At 45.2% G+C, this 27508-nt stretch overlaps 2 protein-coding genes and 1 non-coding gene across 5 annotated transcripts; 2 read left to right on the forward strand and 1 right to left on the reverse strand.

Annotated features, from left to right (window-relative positions):
• Positions 1 to 528: 528 nt before the first annotated feature.
• On the reverse strand, positions 529 to 1539 carry MRPL51 (mitochondrial ribosomal protein L51). Its single transcript, XM_056483923.1, has 2 exons — positions 990 to 1539; positions 529 to 807 (listed from the first exon to the last, which is right to left on the reverse strand). The coding sequence occupies exons 1-2, from the start codon at positions 1537 to 1539 to the stop codon at positions 611 to 613; spliced, it is 747 nt and encodes a 248-aa protein (XP_056339898.1). The 3' UTR covers positions 529 to 610.
• On the forward strand, positions 1504 to 26193 carry NCAPD2 (non-SMC condensin I complex subunit D2). 3 transcript variants are annotated; one of them, XM_056490566.1, is made up of 31 exons: positions 1504 to 1661; positions 1756 to 1831; positions 1908 to 1966; positions 2425 to 2606; positions 3141 to 3280; positions 3501 to 3628; positions 3713 to 3836; positions 3918 to 4065; positions 5599 to 5796; positions 6308 to 6442; positions 6996 to 7080; positions 7685 to 7862; positions 8064 to 8185; positions 9092 to 9301; positions 11231 to 11405; positions 12910 to 12994; positions 13130 to 13263; positions 14256 to 14388; positions 15942 to 16026; positions 16131 to 16292; positions 16529 to 16743; positions 18381 to 18492; positions 18797 to 18920; positions 19143 to 19298; positions 19505 to 19682; positions 20753 to 20847; positions 22875 to 22955; positions 25054 to 25240; positions 25476 to 25602; positions 25734 to 25892; positions 26057 to 26193. In XM_056490566.1, exons 1-31 carry the CDS (start codon positions 1538 to 1540, stop codon positions 26137 to 26139), a joined length of 4200 nt encoding a protein of 1399 aa, XP_056346541.1. In that variant the 5' UTR covers positions 1504 to 1537; the 3' UTR covers positions 26140 to 26193. The 3 variants fall into 3 exon arrangements, with proteins under 3 accessions (XP_056346541.1, XP_056347392.1, XP_056348224.1); XM_056491417.1 differs by having other exon boundaries at positions 1538 to 1661; positions 7688 to 7862; XM_056492249.1 differs by lacking the exons at positions 1504 to 1661; positions 1756 to 1831; positions 1908 to 1966 and adding an exon at positions 2043 to 2318.
• Positions 2027 to 2349, forward strand: LOC130260950 (small nucleolar RNA U85). Its single transcript, XR_008841887.1, has one exon. It is a non-coding gene; the product is annotated as a small nucleolar RNA U85 (small nucleolar RNA).
• Positions 26194 to 27508: the final 1315 nt, after the last annotated feature.

The raw sequence follows: 27508 nt of genomic DNA on the forward strand, positions 1-27508 counted from the left end.
GCCTGAATTACTTTTGCAAATCCTGCCTAATTTATAAACAAAAGGCCATTTGGTCATTCAGTATCATTAGCAGGAGATCAAGTCATCATGAGCATGCAATGAGACAAATCCTATTCTTAAGACAAGTTTTGATGCATTTCAACTAACATTTGGATCATTCACACTTAACCAGAGATGAGTCAGGGCAAGGGGGAAAGCCATGAGCAGGAAGACGTCTTAGCAGTACCTCGTGCCACTAACTTGAAAAATTTGGCTATGAGGAAAAACCTAAGCTGAAGAATACTGGAATTGTCATGTTAGATGTATGAAACTAGGGCTCAGAGACTGAAAGGATGCTAGAGGCCTGGCAAAAAAAAAAAAAACAGAGGACCAGAGGGTCAAGTTCAGGGACGCAGGTTGGAACAGATGCCTGCAATAAATATGTCAGAAATTACTGAGGAGGCACAGAGGAGCTCAGGCTTGGAGCAGCAGCAGGACCTTGGGACCAGGGTAGAAATATGCAGCAAGGGTTGTAGAAAGCACTGGAACTCAGTTGTGTGACAGCTGGCTTTATTCTGACTGCAATGCTACAGAACTGTGGCATTCACAAAGCTGAAGCCACTGCTGTTCCTTAGCGGTGCTTTCCGGTGCGATTGAAGCGCTTGTACAAGTACCGAATCCTCTTGTTGAGTTTGTGATAGTCCTCTACAAACATCCGATCACCCACCATCTGCTTCTTGCGGATGCACCTCTGCAGCTCGTTCCCCCGCCAGCCTCGCAACCACGTGGGCCCCATGATGAGATTCTTCGGGTGGATCTGGAAGCCACCTGAGAGCAGGAGAGCAGAGAGGGATGAAGGCGGGCACCGGAGGCTATTCCCAGGGCGGCCGGCCCACACCCTCCCCGCCCTGTCGCTGCCGGCAGAGGTGCCAGCCCGCAGGTGGGCCCAGCCTCCCTCCCCTCCTGCCCCGGGGCCACGGCGCAGGGGAGGTGCGGGCGGGGCGTCTTACCCAGGATCCCCACGTTATCGTACACCCCGAACAAGGCCCGCTTCTTCGTCCACCGATCTACCGGCTTGCGCTTGGGCGGCTCCTTGATGCGGATGGCCCGGGAGAGCCCTGCCAGGGGCGAGGACAGCGGCACGGGGAGGCCGGGCCGCACGGGAGCCCAGAGCGCCCCTCTGCAGTCACTAATGCCCCGCTCGGCGAGGGGCAGGGGAGCGGCACGGCCCAGCAGCGCCCGGCCCGCCGCTCGCAGCAGCAGTGCTGCCGCTGCCATGGGATGACCCCCGGTGCCCGGTGACCCCGGGAAGGGTCGGGACGGGACGGGAAGGGAAGAGCGGCGCTGCCGCCGGGCCGCCCCTTCCGCCGGGGAGCGCAGGGCGCGCGGGTGACGTAGCGCTAACGGTCGGGAGGGCAGGAGAGCCGGCGATTGGGCGAGAGGCCGGCGCTCGGCGCAGCCGCCGGGCGCTGATAGGCCCGTGGCGGGAAGGGGCGGGGCGAGCGTGGTCCGCGCGCGCTGTTTCGAGCGCCCGGGGCCGTGCGGGGCTGTGACGGCCATGGCGGCGGCCCCGGAGTTCCATCTGCCCCTCGCTCCCGCCGACCTGCTGCGGGATGGCGGCCCCGGGCGCTACGTGGTGCAGGAGGTGCTGCCCGCCCGCGAGCTGCCGCCCGCACTCGCAGGTAAGGTGTCCCCACACCCCCTTCCTCGTTGGGCCCGGCGCTGCCGCCGGCTCACGGCCATGCATCCCCCGCCTCTCTCCGTGTTTTGCCGCAGATTTCCGGGCCGCCTTCCGGGCGCGGGGCGCGCTGGCCGTGCTGCAGCACTTCGACTGCGTGTACAGCGTGCTGCAGTGAGTACGGGGCAGGGACGGGCGGAGGGGCGGCCGCTCTTTGCTCACCTCCTTACGCCCTGTGTTTGTCCCGCAGCCACTTCCGAGCCGTGGGCGCGGCTGTCAAGGAGGACGCCCTGGAGCTGATGGTGCGCGGTGGGTACTCGCTGTTTCCGACCGACACGGGACTAACGGAGAGGTTGTTTTCCCTTGGCAGCTCAATGATGATACAAAGGCTAATGTGACTCGACCAGCTGGGCTGCACCCTCAGCCCACTCCTGTCATACGGGTCTGTAATCTTGGTGGACGATGCTGAGCTGTGCATGTTCGCTGTAAGGGCAGACCGACAGAAAATCCTCGTGCCCGTGTCCCTGGAAAATACATCTGTGGGATGTATCAGCTCAGAGTGAGTTTTTCTCTGAGCTGATGGAGGGCAGTGGGGATAGGACAAGACAGCATGCCCAAGGTCTGGGTTGCAGGGGGCAGCCCATGTTACAGCTGGTGAGATGTGAGCACACATCTTTGGTAATCTGATGACTGCTGTAAGCCTTCCCAAGAGAGGATGGCTGAGGGACCTGGCAAGGAGTGCTCATGACTTTTCTGCTTCTCCTCAGTGGTGTCCCATCATTCCAATGAACTTCCTGCTATCTTGAGTGACTCTGGGCTGAGCTATGCAGACCGAGCTGCTCACCTGAATGCTCTTAAGATGAACTGCTATTTGCTGACTGGCCTGATGGATGCCTTTGAAATGGAAACCTGCAAGAACAGTTGTTTGGAGGTAGATCCTGGTAGGAAGGTAGGTGAGGGGACTGGGGGAAAGATGATAAGAGTCAAAATAAAATTTTAAGCTTGTTGAACTCTGAAGTATCTATCAGATTTTATATCAGAGTTTATATAAACATGATGCCCGCAAAAGCAGTGCGTAATGTGAAGCACTGCTGCTTCTCTGAAACTGTGCCTGGAAAACAGTCAAAGGGACAATCATATGTCTGAACATCAGCAGGGACTTGGATGCTCAGGCCTTTCTATTTCATTCTTCAGTTTCTGGCTGGAACTTAGTGTCCCAGTATTTTATCAAGATTTCCTTTCTGTGGGTAGAGATGGGGCAGTGGATGCAGGTATAATCCTTAAACCACAAGAGATACTGATGTTGGCCTGAACTGAGAAAGAAGAATTGGGGGAAAAAAAGCCCCCTGTGATCTCACATATCTCACTGTGTCTTTCTTAATGCAGTAGAATTTAACAGACTTCTTATATTTTGAAGGAAGTAGTGATGGGGTTTTGTCTGTTGTGAAACTGCTGATGTGTCTCACTGTTTAATCTCTTCTAGAACAGGAAGAACCATGCCAAAACTTCTGGATCCTTGTGGGAAGAAGAGAGGGAGCCACTTCTTCGTCTGCTTACACAGCTACTGCAGCTGGATCTTTCACAGCTTTGGGGTGGTTTAAAAGTGGAAGAAGAGTTTGTCAGGTATGAGTTGGAGCAGTCCTCTGTGGGGTGCAGATCATTGGGAAACTGAGGGAACAACTCAAGGCAAAAGCCATGTGTATAGGAAACACTTCCTCTCCTCAAGTAGTCCACAAAAATTTCAAATGTTTGCTGATTTTTAGAGGATGCTGGAGAATCTCTCAAACAGAAGTTTGTGCAAGTTGTGATAGTGAGGTTTGCTGTCTGTCTTGTCTGGGTTTAGCTTAATGACAGGAAGCTGCTACCGTATCCTGGAGAATCCAAGTATCGGCCTTCAGAGGTACCGGGTCACACGGGAGGCTGTGACACATCTGCTTGCTGTAGCTCTGGTTCACTGTGACCACATGTTCAGTGAGTTCCTGCTCTTCTGCCTTCTTCCTGAAGCCATTCCCAGTTACTTTCCCTGACCTCTTTCTTCCTTCTCACATGTGCAAGGTGCCACTCTGAAGATCACACAGATGCTGCAGCACTTCGAACATGTAGCCCCGGTGTTTGCACGGGCTGTGAGCCTCTGGGCTAAAGAGTATGGTCTGAAAAGCCTGGTGGGTGAACTGCTAAGGTGAGAGAAATACCTGGAGGCTTGTTCTGCTGTCCCAAGCAACTTGAGGCACCTCATTCCTTGTTTCATCTTTCTGTACAGGGAAATTGGACAGAAATGTCTCCAGGATTTGACTCGTGAGGCTTCTGGAGTCAAGGGTTATGCTACTTTTATAAGTGAACTGGCTGAACAGATTCCAGCTCTGGTGCTCTCCAACATGAGTGTTCTCCTGCCTCACTTGGATGAGGAGGTACATTTTATGCAAAATCACCTGTCCAGAAAAGTCAGATGGTAGAGATGCTGCTATCCAGTTTTTCTGTCTTTCACAAAGCTCAAGTATCCAAAACCTGCTCTATTGGAATAGGTTCTGCCCTTATCTAAAGGATGCAAAGGGAACAGAAACTATGACATCTCCTGTCTGGTTGTCACTGTCTGGTTATCACTATCAGATGTCAGAGAACAGGATACTGCCTACTGGTGTGAGGTCCCTGCTGTTGTCCCTTGTTCTTCAGCACTTAATGAGTTTGTCACTGTGTTACCATTCCTTTACCTGCTGTAAGTGTTTCTTATGTCAGTTCTTGGCTTATATGAACCTACCTGGATAGCAGGGTTTGGAATGGAAGGCGCCTTAACACCTCTGCCATGGCTAGGGACACCCTCCACAGACCAGGTTGCTCAAAGCCCTATCCAACCTGGCCTTGAGCAGTTCTAGGGATGGGGCATCCACAGGTTCTCTGGACAACCTGTTCAAGTGTCTCATCACACTCACAGTAAAGAATTTCTTCCTAATATCAAATCTAAACCTACCTTCACTTTGAGGCCATTCTCTCTTGCCCCATCACTGAATGCCCTGGTTAAAACTCCCTCTCCAGCTCTCTCATAGCCCCCTTTAGGTACTGGAAGGTGCCTCCCCAGAGCCTTCTCTTCTGCAGGCAAGACCAACTCTCAGCCTGTCTTCATAGCAGAGATTACTCTGTTTTCCAGACACAGCTATGTTCACCCAAGCTTAATACAATATCCGTACTGAAAAAAAATTCACTTAGGGCTGGAGCCTGGGATTTGGATGGCCCAAACTCTGGGCATATCTGTGGAAGTCCAGAGTATTCCTCTGGCTTCCCTGGAAGGTTTAAGACCCCCCCTGGCGGGGTCCCCAAAGATCCTCAAATGAGACCCAGGTGTCTCAAAGGCTGGATTTAGCTCCTTGGAACAATTTACCCACATTGAGAGAAGAAATGCAAGCCGCAAAAATAAATAGAGTGTAAATTAGACTGTTAGAATGTAGAATTAGCAGATTTCTAGAATGTTTGTGATAAGGGACATGTGGCCAACATGGAGAATTGGGGGTGTGGATACCTCTTCCTCCTTCTCCGTGTCATCCATGCTGAGTGACATGCTGGCACTTTTAGATTGGATGAGGACAAAGCTGGACCATGTAACAAGATTGTATTGTATTGGGGGTCATTTGTAAATACCTAGTACGTAATTTAGACTATAAAAGATAAGTCCTGCCTTTCTCAGGCAGATTCTGCCCTGGACGTCTAGCGAGCAGATCGCTGTTCGCTGGACAAAGCATTCCTGAGATAAGGAAGAAAAACAACCATGAAAACCTCTAAGAACAGCCTCCTGCAGTCTCTCATTGATGGGCATTGGAAAGAGCTAGGTTCCAAACCACCTGCATGTCCTCCAGAGGTGATCTCAGGTCTAAGGAGACACCTCAAGATGTGACACATATCAAATAACGCCTTTTGGTCTGCACCTAGTTCAACAACTCCTGTCTTGGCAGAATTACATGATGCGAAATGCCGTTCTGGCAGCTATGGCAGAAGTGCTGGTGCAGGTGCTGAATGGTGACCAGCTGGAGGAGGCTGCCCGCGGTACTCGGGACAAGTTCCTGGATATTCTGCAGACCCACGTGTGTGACATCCATAGCTTCGTTCGCAGCCGTGTGCTGCAGCTCTTCACCCGCATCGTTCAGTGCAAGGCAAGTTTGCGCTGGGCACGTGGTGGTGCTTTGGTCATCTCTTCCCATCTTGTATGTTCTGAGGGAATTTCTGCCGCCCTGCTTTTTGTTTGCAGAGATTGAAGTTTTAACAGAGGAAGGTGCTATCCCTGTGTACTGTGGTGTCTGCAGTTTCTTCCAAGAGACCAAAGATCCCAGGGGTGGGGGAGCTGTGGGGTGGAAATTAAATGCTGCTATTGGTTACCAGGACAAACTAGAAGAAAGAACATACCACACCGCCTCTTTTCACACACTGGTACAGGAGAACATTACAATTACCAGATACACTAAAACTCAGCTCAGCAGAATCCTGGATAACCTAAATCCTTGTTTTCAGTGGAGGCTGGACCAGAATATATCCAGAGGTCTTTTGAGCCCTAGACTTTTTCCATAAATCTATAATCTGTGCTTTTTAGTACATAAATACGTCTGCAGTAAACTATTCCCAAGTCTCTGAGCCTTCTTGATAACTATCTGTGCTCTTGTGTTGTAGGCCCTGCCTTTGACTCAGTTTCAGTCTGTGGTGTCGCTGGCTGTTGGGCGGCTCAAAGACAAATCTGTCATAGTGGTTAAAAATGCCATCCAGCTCCTGGCTGCGTTTTTGTCCAACAATCCCTTCTCTAGCAAGGTAATAGCCATTAATATGCTAAATATGTTAGATATCTGTTTGCAGGGTAGATATCTGCAGAGTGCTATAGCCAGGGCAGTAGCGTTTTTGTGTCTTGTGGGAGGAACAATGTAGCCTTTGACTCTACAGGTGGCAGCTTTCTGGTCTTCCCATGTCCAGATTTTGAGCTCTTGGGCTCATCTGTCTCTTGGTGAAATTCATAGCTATGCTGAAGGCCAGGAGGGATGTGATTGAGGTAAAAACCTGAAGCAGTTTTGAGCCCACTGTGAGGTTTCTCTCCTTGAGATCAAAATTAGTTTTTTAGAATACTCTTCATGGATCTGCAGCTCTTTGTGTTTAGCTGCATCTTCCCTGAGTTTCTGAGTCTTAGACTGACAACTTAGACTAGTTCTTATTCTAGGATCAGGGCCAGAGTCTACTCTTCCAGTTTCCCAAAGCAGAGTTTATCTATGGGGATTGACAACGAAAGCAGGGAATGGAAGAGAGAGAGAATTCTGGCATTTCAGGAAAAGGAGGATAACTAACATATTTCTTATCTTCCTGACATCTTAAGCTAAGCTTTGCTGACTTGGATGAGCCACTGAAGAAAGAAGTACAGAAACTGAAAGAAATGAGGGATCGTAGCAGACCTACAGCAGGTAATTTCCTTTCTTCTTCTTTCCACTTTCTAGGACAGTCCAGAATTTACTTTTCCTCATATTAAATTAGCTCCCAGGTTGTGACAGCTTTTGTCTCAGATCTTACCTGTGTAAGATGGTGAGACCAGACAACTGGGATTAAACTCAAAACAATTTTCCTTATGGTGGTGTTTATAAAAGGATCATATTAATATCCATGTCTAAATCAACAGTCCTCATAGCTATATATTCTATTTTCAGGGTAAGAACTGAAAATGTCTATGAACACCCTCCCAGGTTTCTCTTCTCTACCACTCAAGGACTGCTTGAGTCATGATTTTGGTCAGATATTATTTAAACTTGATTTGTTGGTAGCACCAAAGTCCAAAGCGAAAGAAATTATGGTTTCTCTTACCTGTCTTTTTTTTCTTTTCTCAGTGGTTTTGTTTTTTTAGTCAGAGTTTTTGTCTTATTCTCACTGTAGTCTGAGTGGGATCAGCAATGGAAATAGTGCTTGACTGGGGAGAGGGTAGGAGAAATAGAATTCCTAAATTCCGGATGAGTTTTTACATCCTGTTAAAGGTGTCAACTGAGTCTGTGTTGTTCATTCCCTCTGATTTTTAAGCAGCTCCAGTGATTGCCCCAGAGGAAGAGTGGGAAGCGATGCTGCCAGAAGTTAGGGCTGCCACACAGCAGCTCTTTCAGCCACTGGAGGAAGGGGAAGAGGAGGTGCTGGAAATTGAAGAAACGGTGGAGAAGACAGTGGAGCAAATCACTGGGCTGTTGAAGAAGCTGAATTACAAGTAAGAAGGGTCAGCAGTTTGACATTGTTTATCCCAAGGGGTGATTTCCATGTTACTCTGTAGGAAGGACTGACATGGGGACCCAGCACAAGATGCTGGTAGGAGCTGCTTTTTCGGGTGTTCAGGGCAAAGTTGGGTGTTTTCCCTTCTGTTCTGCTCTGATGTGTTGCTGATACTCTCTTGGGCAATGTCATTGTCCAGGAGCGCGGCCCGCCTTACGCAGAAGGCCCTGTGTCAATTCCGGGGAAAGGAACCTTTCATTGGCCCTGGGGAGGAAAACGAGGAGGCAACAATCCTGGGTGTTCTGAAGAGACTTTACACAGGTAACTGTATCCCTCTGTCTGTTCCCTAAGTTCAAGGTAATGCCAGAGCCAGACTAGAACCCGCTGGTATGCTCTGTCTCTCTTTCTGGCCTGTGGGGCTCAGTCTGTGTGTACTTGGCAGCTCCCAGAGCTGCAGCATCTCTGCATTATTTGTTCATCTAGTACATTGGCATTTTAGCTAGATCATATTGATCTTAATTTCTGGTTGGAACAGTTCCATGGTCCCAGTAAAAGTATTTCTGGTGCTTTAACTCACGTAATATCTGAGGGGAGTGAAGCCAGTGTTGCCACTCCCACCCTTCTTCCTTGTCTTAATTTGTCAGGAATTCTGGTAGCACATAATGCTTACCCTTAGCAGCCTTGACCAAGTATATGGTTCAAGCAAAGTCTTGGTTATTTGGGGCCTGAGCCTCTGGTTGTTCTTTCAAGACTTGACATACTTTATGTTTGGTGTTTGTTTCAGCATAAGGTTGGTTAGCCAATCATGTTCAGCATATTTCTGTTGGAAATCTATTGTCTAAAAATCTTAGCTTTGTGAACTCTCCACACTTGCACAAACTTTGTTTGGGAGTACTAGTGTTTGCCTTCTCCCTGGTTCCCTTTTAGGGCCCTCATCTATCTTTGGGGAATTAGCAGATTCAGATTAACCCCCATCAGCATTTTAATGGAGTTTACCACAAATGCCTTTGTACTAAGCTGGCATGTCTCTGGAGCATCACACTGTAGTATAGGAACTTGCTCCACAGCATCCTTAGATTTTATAGCTAGGTCTGATGGCAGAATTTGAATTTTTGTATTCTGGCTCTTGGAAGGTGTCACTGTGGCATGGGGAGAGGAGGGTTAAAATGCCCTGAACCGTGCCTGTTTCTCTCTTCAGTACTGCTCACAAACAAGTGTGCTGTGTAGGTTCATGCCCAGGTGAGAACAGTGAGGATCTTCCACATGACAACAGCAGTGATGAGATTGAAGAAGTTGTGGAGGAAGAGCAGCCTCAAACAGAGCTAGTCAAACAGGAGATGTTGGTGCAGTACCTGCAAGATGCTTACAACTTCTCAGTGAAAATCACAGAAGCTCTGAACCTGATCAGCAAGATGATGTATGAAAACTCTGTCTCAGGTATGTGACATAACCATGGGGCCCTTTTTTTTCCCATTCAGCATTTCTAGATCTTTCCTTCCTTGAGAGAAGATGTTGGAGTAGTAGAGCTCCAGGAGAAGGAGAAAAGATTGAAGGAGCTGCTCTTCATTGAGCAGATGTCATAAACACTTCCAAGGTATTGGAAAAGCAAGCACCATCTAAATGAGTGTCATGAAGAGGTTGAATAGGGCATGAGCAGGCTTTTTAGGAATCCATTTTTTTAAATACCATGGTTGAAAAAGTTTATTTTAATGTTTTAAAAACATATGAAATAAAATGTATTTAAACTTTTTGAAGTTAAAAAAACCAGCCAGGTGACCAAAGTGAGTTCACCTGGGAAACTACCCTGCCTCCTGTGGGGAGGAATGGTGTTCATCATCTCAGCTGAGGTTCTCCCAAAGTAAGCCTGGCCAGTAGAGCTGGATTTGGTTATGTGCTCAGTGCCCTGACACAGCTTCAGCTGTTATGCTGGCCACAAGAGGGGAACTAAGCAGTTGGTCTCATCTAACTCACCTTTCCTTAAACTTTATTCTCTAGTTAAACATGAGCTTGATCAATAGGTTCTGTGGCCTGGTCCTCTTCAGTGCTGTAGAGAAAGGTGGTGATCAGAAGGCCTTTGAGTTAATTCAGCTGTTCATATTTAATATTAGAACTAATATAATCACTTAGATTTTTTGTAGTGTTTATCAGAAATTGGCATTTCCAAGGGATGAGGGGCACAACTCCCTCTCCCATGCTCTCCAGCACATCCACTTGCACAGATATGGGGAATGGATGGGTGTGGATGCTGCAAAGACTTCTGAGGCTTCATCTGTGTTGAGGGCTCGTGTTAATTGCTATAAGCACGTGGGCTTCCCCAACAAAGTTTGGTGTCATTGGCTATTTGCATGCATGAAAATGAACTCCTGGGTTCAGTGTCTTTACACTGAACCTTTGAAGCTCAGGGCCAAGAAATTGCCCTGCCTGGTACTGAAACACCTGGGGTTTGATTGTGGGGGTGTTTTTTAATGGATGCACAAATTTTAATAACTTTTTTCATCTCCCTGTTGTCCTGCACTGTAGTATAAGGTAGGCAAATCCAGTGTCTGAACAGCAAGGGTGTTTTGAGATATTGTCTTCATTTGGAGAGAGTATGCTGCTGGGTAAGGGACTGGTGCTAAGGGATGTCTGTGCTCAGATTTAGCATTTTTTAATAAAAGATTTAATATTTGAAGATGTAAATTTTTTTCTGTTGCAAATTTATGCATTGTGGTGTGACTGAGGGCAGGGAAAGCACACCAGCTCACCTGTTAGATGTTCTTAATTCTGATTTGTAAGGGTTTATACTGGTAAAAACTCTTACTTAACCAGAGATCAGACTCTATGAATTTTTAGTTGTACAACTCCTCTGATCATTGCTGTTGATATCTTGTGATGCTGTCTAACTTTATGGGGGTTTTTTTTGTCTTATTAGAGCACTGGGCAGTCTGTTTCAGGAGTAGTCAAGCTGAAACCAAACACAGTATTCCTTACCCCATTTGTATATCAAATAGCTTAGTTCCTCTAGTTATATCATTGCACTGGGGCTTATAATCAGCTGTCTGCTGTGACTGAGAGATGTTTTTTCCCAAAGTTACTGTTTCCCAAAAGAGAATTTTGTTTTTTCTCAAAGTTAGTCTCTGTGCTCTTTTCCTAACCATATCACATTTGATTTAGCTGTAATATTGTTAATTTGTGTTTCTTTTCTGGGACATCTACATTTTTGTACTAGTGATCCCATTCTGACTCAAGCCCTCTGCAGACAGTAGCAGTGATCTCTAGATGCTTGTAGAGCTTGCTGTAAGACCAGTGCTCCTATGAATTTGTTTTAATGGCCTCTCTAATGGGAACTGGGAAAGAGCTGCAGTATCACAACTGTTCTCTCTGCAGTGGTGCAGGAAGCCATTGAGTTCTTCGTGACAGTCTCACAGTTTGGTGTGCCCCAGGCACTGCTTGGAGTCCGCAGGATGCTGCCCCTCGTATGGTCAAAGGAGCCTGGAATTAAGGAGGCCGTGCTGAATGCCTACAGACAGCTCTATCTGAGCCCCAGTGAGGATTCAGAGAGGTATGGATCTTCCTAATCAGATTTTTTTTTTTTCCTTTTCCTCCCCCCATCCCCTTTCTGCTGTTGGGAATGGTGCATGGACAGGAACAGAACTGAGAGTTGCCATGCTTCCTGCTGAGCTGAAACATAAGGTTATTACCTGGGTAACCCAGACCTCCTTAGGACCTATGCTGAGCTTCTGTTCTTGGTTTGTCATAGAGTTCATGTGTAGGAAATTCACGCGGCAAAACTCTGTGAGACCCTGCGAAGCACATGCTGAGAATTACTTGAAGTTAAACTCTTGTCAGGCACTAATATTTATTGTTCTCATAAATTTCACTTTCATGCAAAGCATTGCCTAAATAGTCTGGGTAGGGTCCCTATCTGATAGGGAACAGAAGTGTTATGAATATTTCCCTTGCCAGCAGGGTTCTTGACTGGCAACAGTGAATTTCAGCATGTTAGGAGTCAACTGTCTATATGGAGTCATCCCATGTCCAGGAGTCTTACATACTTCAATCTCTGTGGTCAAAGTTATTAGCCAATGTCAGTTGTCCCATTTTGAGTTTTTTATAACTGTAGTTGCTCATCCTGCTGGAATAATAAGAGGAACAGTGTGGTCTAAAGTTGAAACTATATTTCTCTTACCAAGGCTCAGGTTTTTTTGCTGACAAGTCATACATGCTGTGGCCTTGGTCACGTGTAGGCATTCTGCTTCTGATGTGCACAACGCATTCCCATTTCTTTATCCTTCACACTCTACAAGGTTAATTCTTATTTGGGTGCTTTCACATGTGTTTCTGCTTGTATTTCAGTCAGACCAATCTTAAATCTTTTTCTAACAATTTCTACATGTCTTAGATGGGAGGATGTTAAAGGGTCTTTGTTGCTTATCCTTCATGAGGATTTGGTGGTGGGAGCTGGCTACCACTTGCAAGTCTGCTTCTTCCATACTAGAGAAGAGCTGTGTCTCCTCTCTGATGTGGCACTTGCCCTTTTTTAGTGCTTACCCACTTGTAAATCCTGTTGGATACTTGTGCAATAAGGTAAGTGTGATCCCTGGTGAGATGCACCATAACTCATCCTCATTTGTACCATCAGGGCAATAATGAGCACTTGCTGATTCTTATTTCTTCCTGATAATATTGCCTGGAGACAACACTTCTACAGTTTGTGCTCTGTCCTCATTTGTTCATAGAGAGATTTTCAGTTTCTAGGGAATTGTACTTTGACCTATGGTTGAGAATAAACTGGGAAGTGGCTGCTTAGTGCCTCTGATTGGATCTTTGAGCACCAGAAGAAGCACCAGTCCACAAGGCAATGGACTTTTAAGGCTACATCATGGTAATTGGCACATGAGTTGGGTGACTTTGAGAACTCAAGTTTGTTGTGGGAGTTTTCCTGATCTTGTGAATCATCTCTGTTATCCAACAGATGTTTTCAGCTCTTTCAGTAGGGCAGTAATTGTGACAGTTGCTTTTTCTTTACCTTTTAATTTTTTATTGTTATCTTTTCCATTTCAAAGGGCCAAAGCACAGGCCCTGGTGCATTCTCTCTCTCTCATCATGGTGGATGCATCACTGGGAACGATACAGTGCTTAGAGGAAATAGTGAGTATTTGCCTTGCCTGGGTTTGGACTGTGTATCTGTTTTATTAAAATGGTAGTCATTGCAGATTACATCTCTACTTGGAAGTTCATTCTCCTTTGCCTCTCTCTAATTTTTTAATTCCATTCCTTTTGCAGATCTCAGAGTTTGTGCAGAAAGATGAAATAAAGCCTGCTGTGACCCAGCTGCTTTGGGAGCGATTCACGGAAAAATCTCCATGCTCGTCACTGGAACGCCGCGCTGCTGTCATGCTGCTGGGGATGATGGCACGGTGAGCCTGGGGCCAGGTCGAAGCCTGTGACTGGAAGGGTGCACAGGGAGTCAATTTTTATTGAAGAACTGTGGCCTCTGCATCAGCTGACTCTTTGGCTCTAGCTTCAAAAATAGTAACCTTATCATGGGGTAATGAAGCCTGGAAATGAACATAGTTGTGCTGGATCCCACCAGCATGGCCTTTGAATGATTTTGATGAGATTATTTTCCTTATGTGAATGTCCATCCCTTCCCAGAGTTTACAGTGTCACAACTCTGCAGCTTTGTCTGTGTTTGGATAAGAACGTGAAAAGCTGCTGAGTAGAGATGTCTGGAGCCTTTAGCATGAAGAAAAATGCATCTGTTTCAGTTTCTGGGGGCAAAAAAAAAAAGCAAATACACTAAAAGATTTTAATTTCCTCAGTTTCCCAGTCCAATAACCCTTTGGCATTCAACTTACCTGCTCTTCTTGCTGTTCTTACCTCAGTCCTTCATTAGTCAGAAACAGGCCTGCATAATGATGATCCTAAAATTCTTTCACAGGCAGAAAGGGGAACAAGTGAGTATGGATTTGGGATTGGCTTTTTTTGGATAATGTTGGTTTGATTTGGTTTGTTTCCCACAGTAGGGGAAGGAATGGTATATGTCACAAGTCCTGAGCTCCTGGACTCTCTCCTACTTTCCAACATTTTTGTTTTTCTTACCTCTCTAAGTTTTGGTCCTTTCTGATAGGAAAGTAGAGTCAAGAATCTTCCTTTAACAAAGAGGTTGTGCCCACTGTTGATCACTTTGGAGTAACTCATCTTCTAGTGGAGAGTGGATTACACTGGATTCTGTGGAATCTGCTGCTCCTCTAGCTGTATCTTGAGTTGTTTGGATGGGTTTCATTTTTTCCCCGCTTATTCAAACCACTCCTTCCACAAGACACAAGGAGTATTTATCTTGGTTATCCATACTTATGTAAACTTTCAGCAGCACCTCATGTGATGTCCCCATACCCTTTATTCACAGAGGAAAGCCAGAGATCATAGGTAGCAACCTGGAAATCTTGGTGACCACGGGGCTGTCTGCGAAGGCATGTGAAGACTATAGGCTGCCTCAAGAAGTATGCAATGTTATTTCCAAGCTTGCCAGTAACCCCAAGGTAAGGTTCAGGGTTTATTCTTGAGGTCATCCAGAAACAAAGAAAGGGGAAAAATTGTTTATATGGAAGAAGAGAGAGAGGTAATTAAATTTTTACAGATTTTGAAATTAAGTAGGTTGAGACCATTCAGCAGCACTGTCTGGAAAGCTTAGCACACATCAGTGAACATGTAATAAAAGAATTTTCATTAGGCAACAGGCTGAATTCAATTAGTAAAGAGTTCAGTGCACAAGAAAATATGTTTTCCTTTCAATTCTTTTCTTCAAATTCCCAATTCTAAACTGATTTGTGTTTTCTCAACCATGAAGCCCTTTCCTCTACTGATATTTTCTGGTGGTGTGATTCTTTTGCCCTCCCTACTAATTGATATGCAGGAGTTGTCAGCTGTACAGCAGAATACAAAACATGAAAGGTTTTCAAACCTGTCCACGTTGTACTTAGAACAACATGATGGTTGATGGCTTCTTTCCCTGGGAAAAAAGATGCACTTTTTTTTTTTTTAATGCACTTGGAAAAAAAATCTGTTTTTTTGACTCAGTCAATAGGGGCATTTTGGTTCAGGAGTTCTATCACAAAAGCAGCTCTCCTTCACAGAGCAGCGTCATTCTGTGACAACCCCTTCCACTGGGGATGTTGCTGCATGAACTTCATGAGTTAACATCTATCACAACATTCTTAAATGTTCTAAAGATGGCTGTAATTCAATTTTTGATTGACTTAAGTCTGTAGTTCTTTCTTAAGTTCTTAAGTCTGTATGTGAAAAGGGACTGAACTGAAAATATTTGACTGACTGACTGACTGACAGTAGCTCTTCTTCCCCCACCCATCTTCCCAATCAGAAATTCAGTACAGAGGACAGGATTGTGGTGAATCAGGAGTTTTTGTTTCAAGCTACTGAAAGCTGGTAAATTCTCAAGTAAATTCTGTTTTGTTCTAGCATATATTCATCAGGCAGACACAGGTGTGCTGTGACACCTCAGGTATTGTCATACTTGGTTTAGTAGTTCTCTAGGTTATCTTACTCCCAACCTAAAAGGTAGAGTGACTGATAGAGAATATATGCAACAACCTAACTGTGAGGTGGTCTTGGATCCAGACCTGTTCTGTGTTGTTTCCACTGATGTTATTTTGCTTTTAAACAAACACAAAGGGTTCTGGGGTACCCCAAGGATAGTTGACTTACTGTTGATGACTCTTAAGATCCAGAGGTTTCCTTCTTCATTCATTGCAGAGAGTGAGTAAATAATATCAGATTTTAAATGAATCCTTTTAACATTTCAAAAGAGTTGTTTTGATTTAAGATGAGATGGTGGAACTGTCTGGATTGGCCTGGGATCATCAATTGCCAAGCTTTAAATCCACCCAGTGTAATCACCATGCTGTCACAAGTGACAGTAATGTTCCTGCTGCATGTTTAGCTGCAGAGCAATACTGGATGTCCCTGGCATGGGTTTGATTAACATTGTGCACACAGAAAGGTTAAGTACTGGGAAGGGCATGGGGGAGTCTGATGTGCTGCTCCCATGGGAGTAACTCACCTGTTGTCTCTGCAGCCAGCACTGGAGAAGAACAGTGCCCCTTTTCGACTGCTACAGAACCACATGCTTTTTCGTTGCCTGAGTGAGACTGTGAGTAAAGGTGAGCCCAGGTTGGCAGGAGGTTTGGAGGAGATGGGGTTGGGCTGCAAGACCACCTGTGTTATCATTGGTGTGTGTGTGTGCATTGCTCCCTCTTCTCATCAGGCTTTGCCCAGCCAAGCAGTCACTGGATCCCCTTCATGGAGGCAGCTGTAACACTCATCTACCAACTGGCAGAAGGGGCAGAGGAGATCTGTGCTGACATCCTGCACATGTGCAGTCAGCAAGCTCTGGAGAAGCTGCAGGAGGCTGATGAGCAGAAAGCTGGTGAGGAAAAAAGCTGATAAAGGAGATCTGTACCTATGGTTTCCAGTGCTGCTTTGGGTGGCCTTGAGTAACTGCAGGAGAATAGAGCTGAGGGGCTGGTGTAAGTGTTGGCATGGGAGGGTGTGAGTGCTGTGAAGGAATCTGTGGACTGGAGATGGGTTATGGTGAGACTTGGCACTAACTAATGGGGAAGTGGTCTAGATCAACACTGAACTGTGGTCATTTTTCTCCTTTAGATGCAGGGGATTCTCCACACAGAGTCTCTGATGGTGCTGGCAGTCTCCCAACATTCCTGCTGCTGCACCTGGTGTCCCTTGTGGGACAGGTGGCACTACAGCAGGTAGCATATTTGGAAGTGTCCGTGAGTGCAGAGCTACGCAGACGCCGCATCCTCAAAGAGGAGAAGACCAAGAAGCAAACTGACACCAGCACAAAGAAGCAGAGACCCCAGGTGAGAACCAAGGGTTTTTTCCTATGAGCAGCTCTTCTAGTGTCCCAGCTACAGCAAACTTCTGGAGAATGCTGTCCTGAGGTTGCATGAGGTACAGAGCAATGTGTGCTTCAGGAATAGAAACAGACACATATTGAGAGGGAGAGCTGAGGTCCTTGAATGACCCTGTCCACTGAAACTCCCACATTGGTCCTGAGTTTTGAAGAGGCAGAGGGGAGGGAGTGAAGGATGATGTCCTGGCCATGTTTATCCTCCTGCTTCCTCCTTTCACTCATCACCTTCTTTCTTACTAGTGCAGTCTTTTGCAACTGATGCAGTAATGGTGAAGAGCATCCATTTATGCCCTGGAAAAAGGCTTCCTAGAACCCCAGTCCAGAAGATTTGGGAGTGCTATCCTCTATTAGGTAGTAATGATGAAGTTTTAACAGTAGTCTTTCTAATGTGATTTGGATGCTACAAATGTCCTGTTTGGTTAGGCCTACCTTGGAATGTTTTCCAGATTATAATGAGGCTGGGTAGGAATAAAGAAAAATGTGTCCATCTAGGTATCCAGTCTCTTTTAGATGCTTATACTGCTAAGTCTACAGAGAACTTTAGTTCATTTCCTCATCCACTCCAGTGTCATTACCATTTTCTACACAGGAGGAGGTTATTATGAGATTTTCAAAGAAGTAGCAGTTGTATACAGATTTGGTCCCCATTGCAATGCCCACGTCTCCTTTCTCCTCTTGTGTTGCTTTTTACTTGCTATAAGGTTTCCCAAAATCTTGCTCACAAAGCCAGCAATTCAAAGGCTGCTTTAAGTTTCTTGCTTTTACTATTTGAATGTCCCTTAATTTATGCAGGACTCACACACTGATGCTGGATGTCTCCTAGGTCTGTTTTATCTTAGTAGTGTTAGTAGTTTAGGCTTTCTTTATATTCTGGGCCCCTCATTACAAGAGAGACATGGAGCTGCTGGAGCAGGTCCAGTGGAGGGCAATAAAGATGATTAAGGGACTGGAGTATCTCTCTTGAAGTAAAGGCTGAGAGAGCTGGGCCTCTTATAAGCCTCAAGACTGAAAGGGGACCTCATCAATGTCTGTAAATATTTGAAGAAGGGGTGCCAAGAGGATGCAGCCAGATTGCTCTTGTTGGTGCCAGGTGCTAGGACATGAGGCAATGGGCAGAAAATGATGCACAGGAAGTTCCACCTGAATATAAGGATGAACTTCTATCCTGTGAGGGTGACCAAACACTAGAACAGGTTGCCCAAAGAGGTTGTAGAGTCTCCCTCACTTGAGGTACTCAAGAACCATCTGGACACAATCCTGTGCAATGTGGAAGGTTTCCAGGAACACATGAAGACTCTGCTGAAGCGAGAAGGCTGGACCTGATGACCCACTGTGGTCCCTTCCAATCTAACTATGTGATCCTGTGATTGGTGTTCTGTAGCATGTAGACCAGCAAAGCCCAGACTTCACAGCTTCCTTCAGTTCTTGGGGAAAAGTGGGTTATTACATTCTGTGTCAGTCTGTTCTCCACTCTAGTTGTGCAGCTGGTAACTTGCATGTACCTCACACCTCAGAGAAGAGAACCCTGTTAAGAAAGAGGTTATTGTTGCCTGAGGTCTTTCTTACAGTCTCCTCTCTGCACAGAGCACAGAGAGCGAGACCACTATGGAGGAGGAGCTGGGCCTTGTGGGAGCCACAGCTGATGACACCGAGGCCGAGCTCATCCGCAGCATTTGTGAGACAGAACTTCTAGATGGTAAGTGTGCCTGCCACCAAGGAGTACTGGCTGTCTGCCTGTGTGAAAGAGCAGGTACAGTGGGTCCTGAAGGCAGAAGGCTATTTCCTTTGGAAGGAAGCACTGTCATTTTCCATGGTGTCAGTTTCCATGTAGGCTGTTTGTTTCTTGGCTCTGCCTTTCTGGAGGTGGTTGTTCAGTGGTGATAGTGAGTCAACCAGCAACTGTAGTTTACAGCAGCTCTGGAATAAATGGAGTAATTGTTCTTAAAGCAGAATGCACCAACAGTGCTCTCATGCTCACTGTCTTTATCCCCACTCTCTAGGGAAGCACCTGTTCTCTGCCTTTGTTCCACTGGTGCTGAAGATCTGCAACAACCCTGGGCTCTACAGTGACTCGGCGCTGTCAGCTGCTGCAGCCCTCACTCTTGGCAAACTCTGCATGATCAGGTACTGCTGAGCCATGCTAGAGTTCTTTTCCCAGCCTTCCTAGTACTAAAGCAAATGTTGCAATTCCTTTCCCAAGAAAATAACAAATACAGAAGAGTGTTCGCAGATCGCTTTTTTTAATTATTTGTTTTTTAATTGTTCTATTTAATTGGTTTTTTCTCTGCTCTCTGAGAGATGGAATTTTGCTACCCACCCCTTCTTTCCTGTACCCTGTCTTGTTAGCTCTGATTTCTGTGACTCCCACTTGCGTCTGCTGTTCACAATGATGGAGAAGTCCACCCTGCCTGGTGTGAGATCCAACCTCATTATTGCAGCAGGAGATCTAGCCATCCGCTTCCCCAACCTGGTGGAGCCTTGGACATCACATCTCTATGCCAGGTAATGCTACACTCATTGCTGGGAGAGGACACGTGATGAAAGAACTGTGGAAGGGTGACACTGGGCCTCCAGAAGGTGAGAATGACCCAAGAAAGCAAATTTGAAGATGCTGGTGCAGAGACACCAGAGCTTTGGGCTGTCACAAGCACCAGTAACTCAGAGACACTCCCTTGCTGCTTTCTGCAGTAACTGTTCGCTCCTGTCAGGTTGCGGGACCCCTGCCCGAGTGTGAGGCAGACGGCTGGGCTGGTGATGACTCACCTCATCCTCAAAGACATGGTAAAGGTGAAGGGACAAGTGAGTGAAATGGCAACTCTGCTCATAGACCCAGAGGAGGCGATTGTGGGAGTGGCTCAGAACTTCTTCGGTGAACTCGCCAACAAGGCAAGTGTATGCTCAGGGACCTTATTTCACAAGGGCAAGAAAGGGCTGTTGGAGGCTGGATCAATTACATGAGTCCTGGAGAAGGTGTTTTAATGGTGTAGAGCCATTGGTCTGTCTCTCTGTGGACTAAATAAAAGGGTAGTTAAAAGAAATTTTGCAATACAAGTTTTGCTTCATCCCTGCCTGATGTTGCTGAATTTGACCTCATCCATTCACACCGGAAGGCAGGCTCCAAACCACTGCCTTTTCCCTTTGCTTTCTTGCGTATGCCCTGCTCAGGGTTAGGAGCAGTTTTCTGTAGCTCACCTTTAGGCCTTACCAGCAGAGTTCCCTGACTTTATGGCTCAGGCAGTGCACCTTCTCTGAAACCTTCCAAAGTTGTTCTTGGCTGTGGGACACTGAGATACTTAAATTGTAGCAGTTTCTTCCCCAGCAAGTAAGAACAGGAGCAGCATTACCCCCAGTACACTGTTCATTTTGTGTGCAGCCTCACATGGGCCCTTCCTTCAGAGTTTGAGATTTACTGCCTGAGAGGCTGCAGTGACAGTGGGGCTTTTCTGTCTTAGTTTGCTTTGTTAAAGCAGAGCTGGCCACCTGCACTGACTTCCTGCCTCTGCAGCGTGTATGACAAAGCTATATAAAAGCAGAGGGAAAGACAATATGGATTGGACTTTTTCAGGCAAGATAGGAAGCAGTTCCATGAACTGAAGGGCTGTTTCTTTTATCAGGAAGCTTTTTTGTTGGGTTGTAGCAAGGTTGGAAGACAAAGAAACTGCATCCAAGTCTGCCAAAGAGCAGAGCTGGGGTGCAGTGTTTAGCTTGTTGGTTGGCTGAGTTTTTCCCCCCCAGCCAAATAGTCTTGCATAGCTTTGGCTGGCTGTGTACAGCTTGTTTCAAAAAGCCAATGCTTTCAGTCGGTAGATTTGGGATGGAGAGACAGGAGGTCGTTTTAAGGAGGCAGCTTATTTGGCTTGACTAAAATTATCCTTTATTCTGTATCTCATGTAGAAACTTGTGTTCTGTACAGGGTAATGCTGTCTATAACCTGTAGAAACTTGTGTTCTGTACAGGGTAATGCTGTCTATAACCTGCTTCCAGACATCATCAGTCATCTCTCGGATCCTAACAGTGGCATAGAGGAGGAATCCTTCCACACTATTATGAGGTATTCTGAGGTTAAATAAATCTCTTATTGCCAGGACTCTGTTTATGCAAAGGGGGTGCCATATCAAGGGAAGAAAAACTACACTGACATGTACAAAATGCTTTTTCAGTTGTTCTCTTTTGATCTGACTTTTTCAGTCTGTACTGGAAATGGAGTCATGCAGAGGGTAATTGATTTTAAAGCCACACAGTTAGGGGTGAGGAGAGACGCTACAAAGAGTGACCACTAACTCAAAATTACTTTTCCTCCAGAAAAGGAAAATAGTTGTTTTTACGCATGGGAATATGGATATTCCACATTAGGAAAACACAACAGGTTTTAAAGACTGCTGCCTTTGTTGTTTTGGTGGCTACTGGAGTTTTGTAAGCAGTTTTAGTAACGCTGCAGTGACAGTAACAGGTTTGGGTCTGGGGTGGCTTTCTGATGGTTTGGTTTGTGTGGGATTTTTGGGGTTGGGTTGGTTGTTTTTTTGTTATTTGGTTTCAGTTTCTTTTTCAAGAAAGCCTGACTCTGGGGTACAGAGATATTGGAATATTTCAATCTGAGGTTATTGGTTACTCATAGACAGCATTAATAATGTCTTTATTGGTAAAGTACAGGCATTTTCCTCTCATTTCTGAAACATAACTTACTGAGGGTTTTTCTGAGTAACTTGAATCCCTATGGATTATAAAGGGGGGTGTTAGACAAAAGTATTGCTCTTGCTGAAGAGAAGAACAATAAAATCTCCTGTGATTTTTCAACTTTCTATCTATGAGAATCCAATGCATTTAGGAAGAGGTATGGGATTTTGGACAGATAGGAATTGCAAGACACAGAAAAGGTCCATTAGTGAGGGTGTAATTGAGACTAAAATTAATTGATGGTGACAAAAGTAGATGGATATTTTGCTTCAACTTAATTAAAGAGGGTAATGTGAAATACTGGGAATTATAGCTTGTGGTTCCTGACAGCACACGTAGAAGTGGACGTTAAATGTCTGAAGTGAAGCAAACCATCACAGGGAGACAAGAGGCAGCATGTAGAAAAATTCTAAATAATTTTACAATTTTCAGTACTGTTTTTAATTAGTATCAAACTGGAGGTATTACCACAGACATAGAGTAAGTGAGCAATTGCACTGAAGTGTGATTGGTGGGGTTAAGACAGGTGTAAGATGGACTTCTGACTTCCAGCAACATACATGGAGAGAACAGGAGGTGTCTGGCAAATAAGAGAAGAGGTAGTATTGATTTAATAATGTAGACAGGTATCAAATTAGCGTAAAAAAATTAATTTTAAAGACCTGATCAATTAACACACCACATATCCTTTAAACAGAAAAGGGAATTAGTAGTTAAAGATGAATTGATGCAAAGGGAGGGCTCTTGAGAATGCTGTTTCTGTTATGTGTCTGAGAAAAGCAGCTTGGTGTGGTGGTTGTAGACATAACAAAGACTGAACTAGAGAGTGCTTTAGAACAATTATATCAAGGCCAGTGGCAACCTGAGTGAGCTAAAGTTAAGAAATGTTGGTACAAGAAAAACAGAGAGCAGCAGAGCCTTCTTAATAAATAGAAGTTACTCAATGATTTCTAAGAGGACATAGTACAAAATGCACAAATACTTAACTGTGCTAAAGTCCAGGTGTCTCTATTCCTCAAGAAGCTAAGGAAAAATTGATTAGGTTAGCATTTAAGTTCTGTTAAGCTTTGTTCCCACTTTAGTGCAAAGTAGTGCTCACTTTTGCATTGATCCAAATGCAACAATACACTTCCAGCAAATTTGTAGTGAGAAAGTCACAAGCATGGTTTTGAGGGGGGAAAACACTGCATGCCATACGGCTCCACTCAAGGTTTGCTTGCCAGACTAACTAGTCAGTCAGTGCAACTTGTGAAGTGAGGAGATTGTCTGGAGGTGCTGCATGCTCTTAAAACTGGATGGAAGGAGCAGATAAGAAGTCAGCACTGCTGCTTTTTCAGCACCCCTCACTTGAAATGAGGATTCCTCTGTGGGCTCTAATCTTTTGGGGTTTTTTTCCTCTTGCAGACATCTGTTCTCGTATATTACAAAAGACAAACAAACAGAGAGCTTGGTGGAGAAACTTTGTCAGAGATTCCGGACTGCCAGGTGGGTTGTAATCTTAATTTTCCTGCCAAGTGCTTCTGTTTCTCAAGGTTTTTCAGAAGAAATCAGCTTGTATGTGGTGGCGGTAAAAGGTTCCCCTTATATTCTTCATGTGGCAAAGTGACAAATGCAATATAACCTGGTTTAGGTCCCCCTTTTTTATATCTACCTTCTCCTAAAAATACATGAATACTTATAAATGAAGGTTTCTGGTTTTATTATGCAGTGACTGACCCCCTCTTCCTTCCATTTTTTTAGGGAAAGGTTTTGTGACAGTGTAGATCCTGCATTATAGCTGAGCAAGGAGACATCCCACATGTGGATTTTACATACCTTTATGATCCTTATCCACGGGCTATTCCCTTGCAGCTCAGCTGGGAAATTCAGCTGTTCAGCTGAGAAGTTGGGATCTCTCCAGCAGTTCTGTCTGCGGTGATCTCGGCTATCAAGCTGATATAGTCCTGTCCTTGTTTTGTGGGCTGCTCAGTACCAGGTCTATGCCTGGGACTCTGTTTTGGTTTATTACTATTGTTGTTGTTGTTGTTATCATTATCATCATTATCATCATTATTATTATTTTACCTAAGGGCTTGTGCCACTGAAAACTTTGGCTTTTGCTCATCTCCATCTCCAAGACCTGCATGCCTTGCTTCTGCATTGCTGATTACAGAGTATAGAATGTAGGACCCATACTGTGATTCTGGTATATAATTTTGCTTTCTGGGCTTGGGGGTTTTTTTGCTGCTTTTCCCCCGCTCTCCAAGCTGATCCAGGCATACACTGATCCAGGCATACACTTTCTGTTTCCTTCCAAGAATAATGGAAATTTATCTTCTTCATTGTCATGTACTTCCAGTGAGAGATCTTCGTTTTAGCTTCTACTGGATTTGGTGTACTCTGCTTTCCTCCATTCCCATGGTTTTCCTTCTCCTTTGTGGCTTTGCCCTTGAGATTTAAGCTGTCTGCTTATCTTGGCCATTTGTGCACAGTGCCTGGGCATGTGACCTGCTCAGCTGCCTCAGGGAGTTGCATATTTCCCAAAATATTTGGATTTTGTTTCCTGAGCAAGAGTGGATAGTGGTCCCTCTCTCCAAAGTTGCCTCCCAGGAGCACTAGTGAGCTCATCACACCACATTTGTAAATAACTATCTGTGTGTAAGTTGTGTCTCGCCTTTAGTAGAATGTCCTGTATTTCTGTACCACAAAGGTGATCAACTTGGTGTGCACTAGTGGTACTGCTAGAGCAAGACTCTCACTCCAGGCTAAAAAAGGAGCTTTTCAGAAAAGATTTTGCAGCCATCATCACTCTTCCTCAGCCCTTCTGGAGTTCTAAACATACCAACTTGCCAGGTGTCATTCAGACTTAAAGGTGGAAACGCCTGCATGCTGCAACTTTGTTCTCCATCTATCTGGGTTTGAGCAGAGGATCTTGAGACAGCACATGCTGGACAGACTTGAGGCCCTTGATTTATGTATATTAATAATAGGGGCTTTGGCCTTGCTTTTTCCCCTCCCATTCTATCATGGTGATCTACATCAGGGATGTTAGTTTGTGCTTTTGTTTTTCTTTCCCTTTGGTTTTATTCCAGTAACTTTTGCTGGAATTTGAATGTAGTCCTTCTCTGATACATTTGTTATTTGTTGACTTTATAACTAAATTAATATGAACTTCTTTATGTAACTAACCAGGAAAGGGAGAAAGAACATCAAATACAGCTTCTGCTTGAGATCATCTCAAGCATGCAAAACTGAACAGCTGGGGGGGTTTGTAATGTGGCTGAAAAAAAGCCCTTCAAGAGGAGTCCTGACCTCACTGAGTCTTTTCCTCCAGTCAGCAATAACTTTTGACACTTTTCAAAAAATTGACTGTGTTCTTTAGCCATATTTTTCCGACAGGCACTAAGTCATTGTCATGGAATACAGTGGTGGTTATGTGTGATACGGTACAGCATCCTGTCACTGACCTGTAACAGAACAACCTGACTCTCATGTTCTGCAGGGCAGAAGCACCTGCAGGAAATGCTGCTGGTTCTGGGTGAGATGTGCTCATCCTCACACACCCCTTTTTGTAGGAGCTAATGGTGATCTTTGTCTTTCCCAGGACTGAGCGTCAGTATCGGGATCTCTCCCACTGCCTTGCTCTGCTTCCAGTCTCAGATCGGGGCCTTCACAAGCTGCAGGACAACTATGACTGCTTTGCAGACAAGCTCCAAGATCCAGCTGTCTACAATTGTTTCCAAACTGTGCTGGCTCGATTCCGCAGAGCAGGCATCAAACCTGAGACTAAAGTAAGGAGGTGGGACAAGGGTCCAGGACAGAAAAACAATTGCTTTTTTTGCTTTTTACATACAGTGACTGAGATGTCAGTTTTTCATTTCAAGCAGATTATTCCTTATCCCTAACAATTTATCAATTTATTTATTTAACTTGATAGCAATTCTGCTATGGATGTAGTACTTATTTCCCCTCACCTTCTTTTTTTATTTTTTTTCCCCCTCCACCTCTGTTTTACACCTCCATCAGGCCCTAGCTGAAGAGCTGGAGCAGAAGCTGTCTGCCACCCATAACCGAGGACTGGATTCAACAGAGACATGCCAGGATGGCAGTCAGACTCCAATGCCAAGGCCAGCCAAGCAGAAACCAATAAGAAGTATGTTCCTTTTTGTGAGATTCCAGCCTTCTCCTGATCCTGCAGTCCAGCAGAAACACCTAAGGACTTTTCCTCACCCTTACAGACAGAAGTTTGCTGCCTTTCTCTGTTTTTTCCCTTTTTTTTGACAGGTTCACGCCGCCAGCCCCTGAGCCCAGCCAACACAGATGACGAATTTATCACACCCCCATCCCGCAGCCTCCGAAATCAGAAACGCACCCAAAAGCGCCCTCCACGCAAAAAAGCCATCATTACCTTCTCCAGCGATGAGGAGAACGACTCTGAGGATGGTAAGGCACTGCACATGTGTGCTCAGAGGGGGCAAGGACTGCAGGTTTGGCCCAACAGAGATGTCCCTTTGATCATGGGCTTCAGACCACTGTGGAGGTTGCCTGTAGATTTCTCTGCTCAAGGCTGTGGAGTGCTCATTATTGACACGTTTTACTCTCTTTAGAGCTATCAGCAGAATTAAGAGAGGAAGAAACCCCCACCAAAACAACTCCCATCACCAGATCTTCAGCCCGACGGCTGCGCTGAGGGAACCATCTGCCACAACTTTAACGAAAAATAAAACTGCTTGTGTGCAACAGTTGCCTTTTCTTGTCTGAACTACCCCATAATACAACAGTGCTTTAAATGAGGGCAAAATGGAAGTTAACACCAGGCTCAAGCAATTCCAACCCTTTCTTCTGATTTCTCCACAAAGAGAGGCAGTGATGATGAACATAGTTGCCACTTGGACTGATTTTGCCCTGGCTTTGCAGATGAGAATAATCATCTTTGGAAGAAAGTCGTTCTAAGAGTCCAGCTACCTACAGAGTACAAAACTCTCATCCCTTTCTCATTTTGTATGTGCTTTACACTGCACTATTCAGCTTTTAACACAAGACCAAGGCAGTTGTGCTGGGTTTAGGCCCTTTTATATTTCATCCTTTTTGATTCTATTGTCCTGTATAGCCAAGCAGGGTTTTGAGGGGAAGGTACCTCCATCTTTTTCTTGTGCATATCTCATCAAAGATATGTTCAGGGAGTGGAGTGGAGAAAGAGAGATAACTCTAACTTAGAGCTAACTTAGACTAGAGCACTTCAATAAACAGTAGTCCATAGAAAAAAAGATGTATTTTAAAAGCTAAGAAAACAAAACCAATCCACCACTTAAACTTTAGAAGTAACGTGTAATAATGCTAATTTGATAAGTTAGTAAGTATACTGATACCCTTTATTGTCTTACTGCTTTCTGGAATGTATTTGCTGCAAATCCAATTATGTTTCAAGTAAAATCGGCACTTTTTTCCTTTCACAAATGCCACATCAGTTTTCCAGTCAGTCCTGGCACTCCTTGAATTGCCCTGTGAACATGAAGTGCCCTATATTAGATTTTGTGTTAATCACATAAATAACCTTTAACCTTCTGTCTAGAGGCAAGTTGGCATTTGTCCCAGAGCTCTTACTATGGAATTATTTCCTCTTACATTGTCAGCTGCCTAGAAAGCAGACTAGTCAGTGGCTGGGCAGGAATGGGAAGGGTGGTCCTCTCCCTGGTTCCCACAGATCTGCAGTCTCTGTCTCTGAGGCTCTACCACCTTCCTGCAGTTGTGGTCACCTGGGTTCACCCAGCAAGCAGAGCATGCTGCTCAGTTCCCTTCTGCTCTGGCTGCACAAGTAGCTGCTGTAGCTTATTTTGATCCCTACTGAAAAAATAATCATTAAGGAGGGCATAGCTTTGGACTAACCTGAGCCTATGGTTTTTCATGCTGATACCTGAATGGATATAATCGTGTTAAATGCTTCCAGAAACAAGTAGAGGGGGGAATGATGGGGTGTCAGGTGTATTTATAGACACGCACTTGAGTCCCATGACTCAGTGAAAATACCTGCCCACTTGCCACCAGCCTAATAGCCAAAT

This window comes from Oenanthe melanoleuca, chromosome 1 (assembly GCF_029582105.1).
Source record: "Oenanthe melanoleuca isolate GR-GAL-2019-014 chromosome 1, OMel1.0, whole genome shotgun sequence".
In the NCBI taxonomy this organism is placed as follows: domain Eukaryota; kingdom Metazoa; phylum Chordata; class Aves; order Passeriformes; family Muscicapidae; genus Oenanthe; species Oenanthe melanoleuca.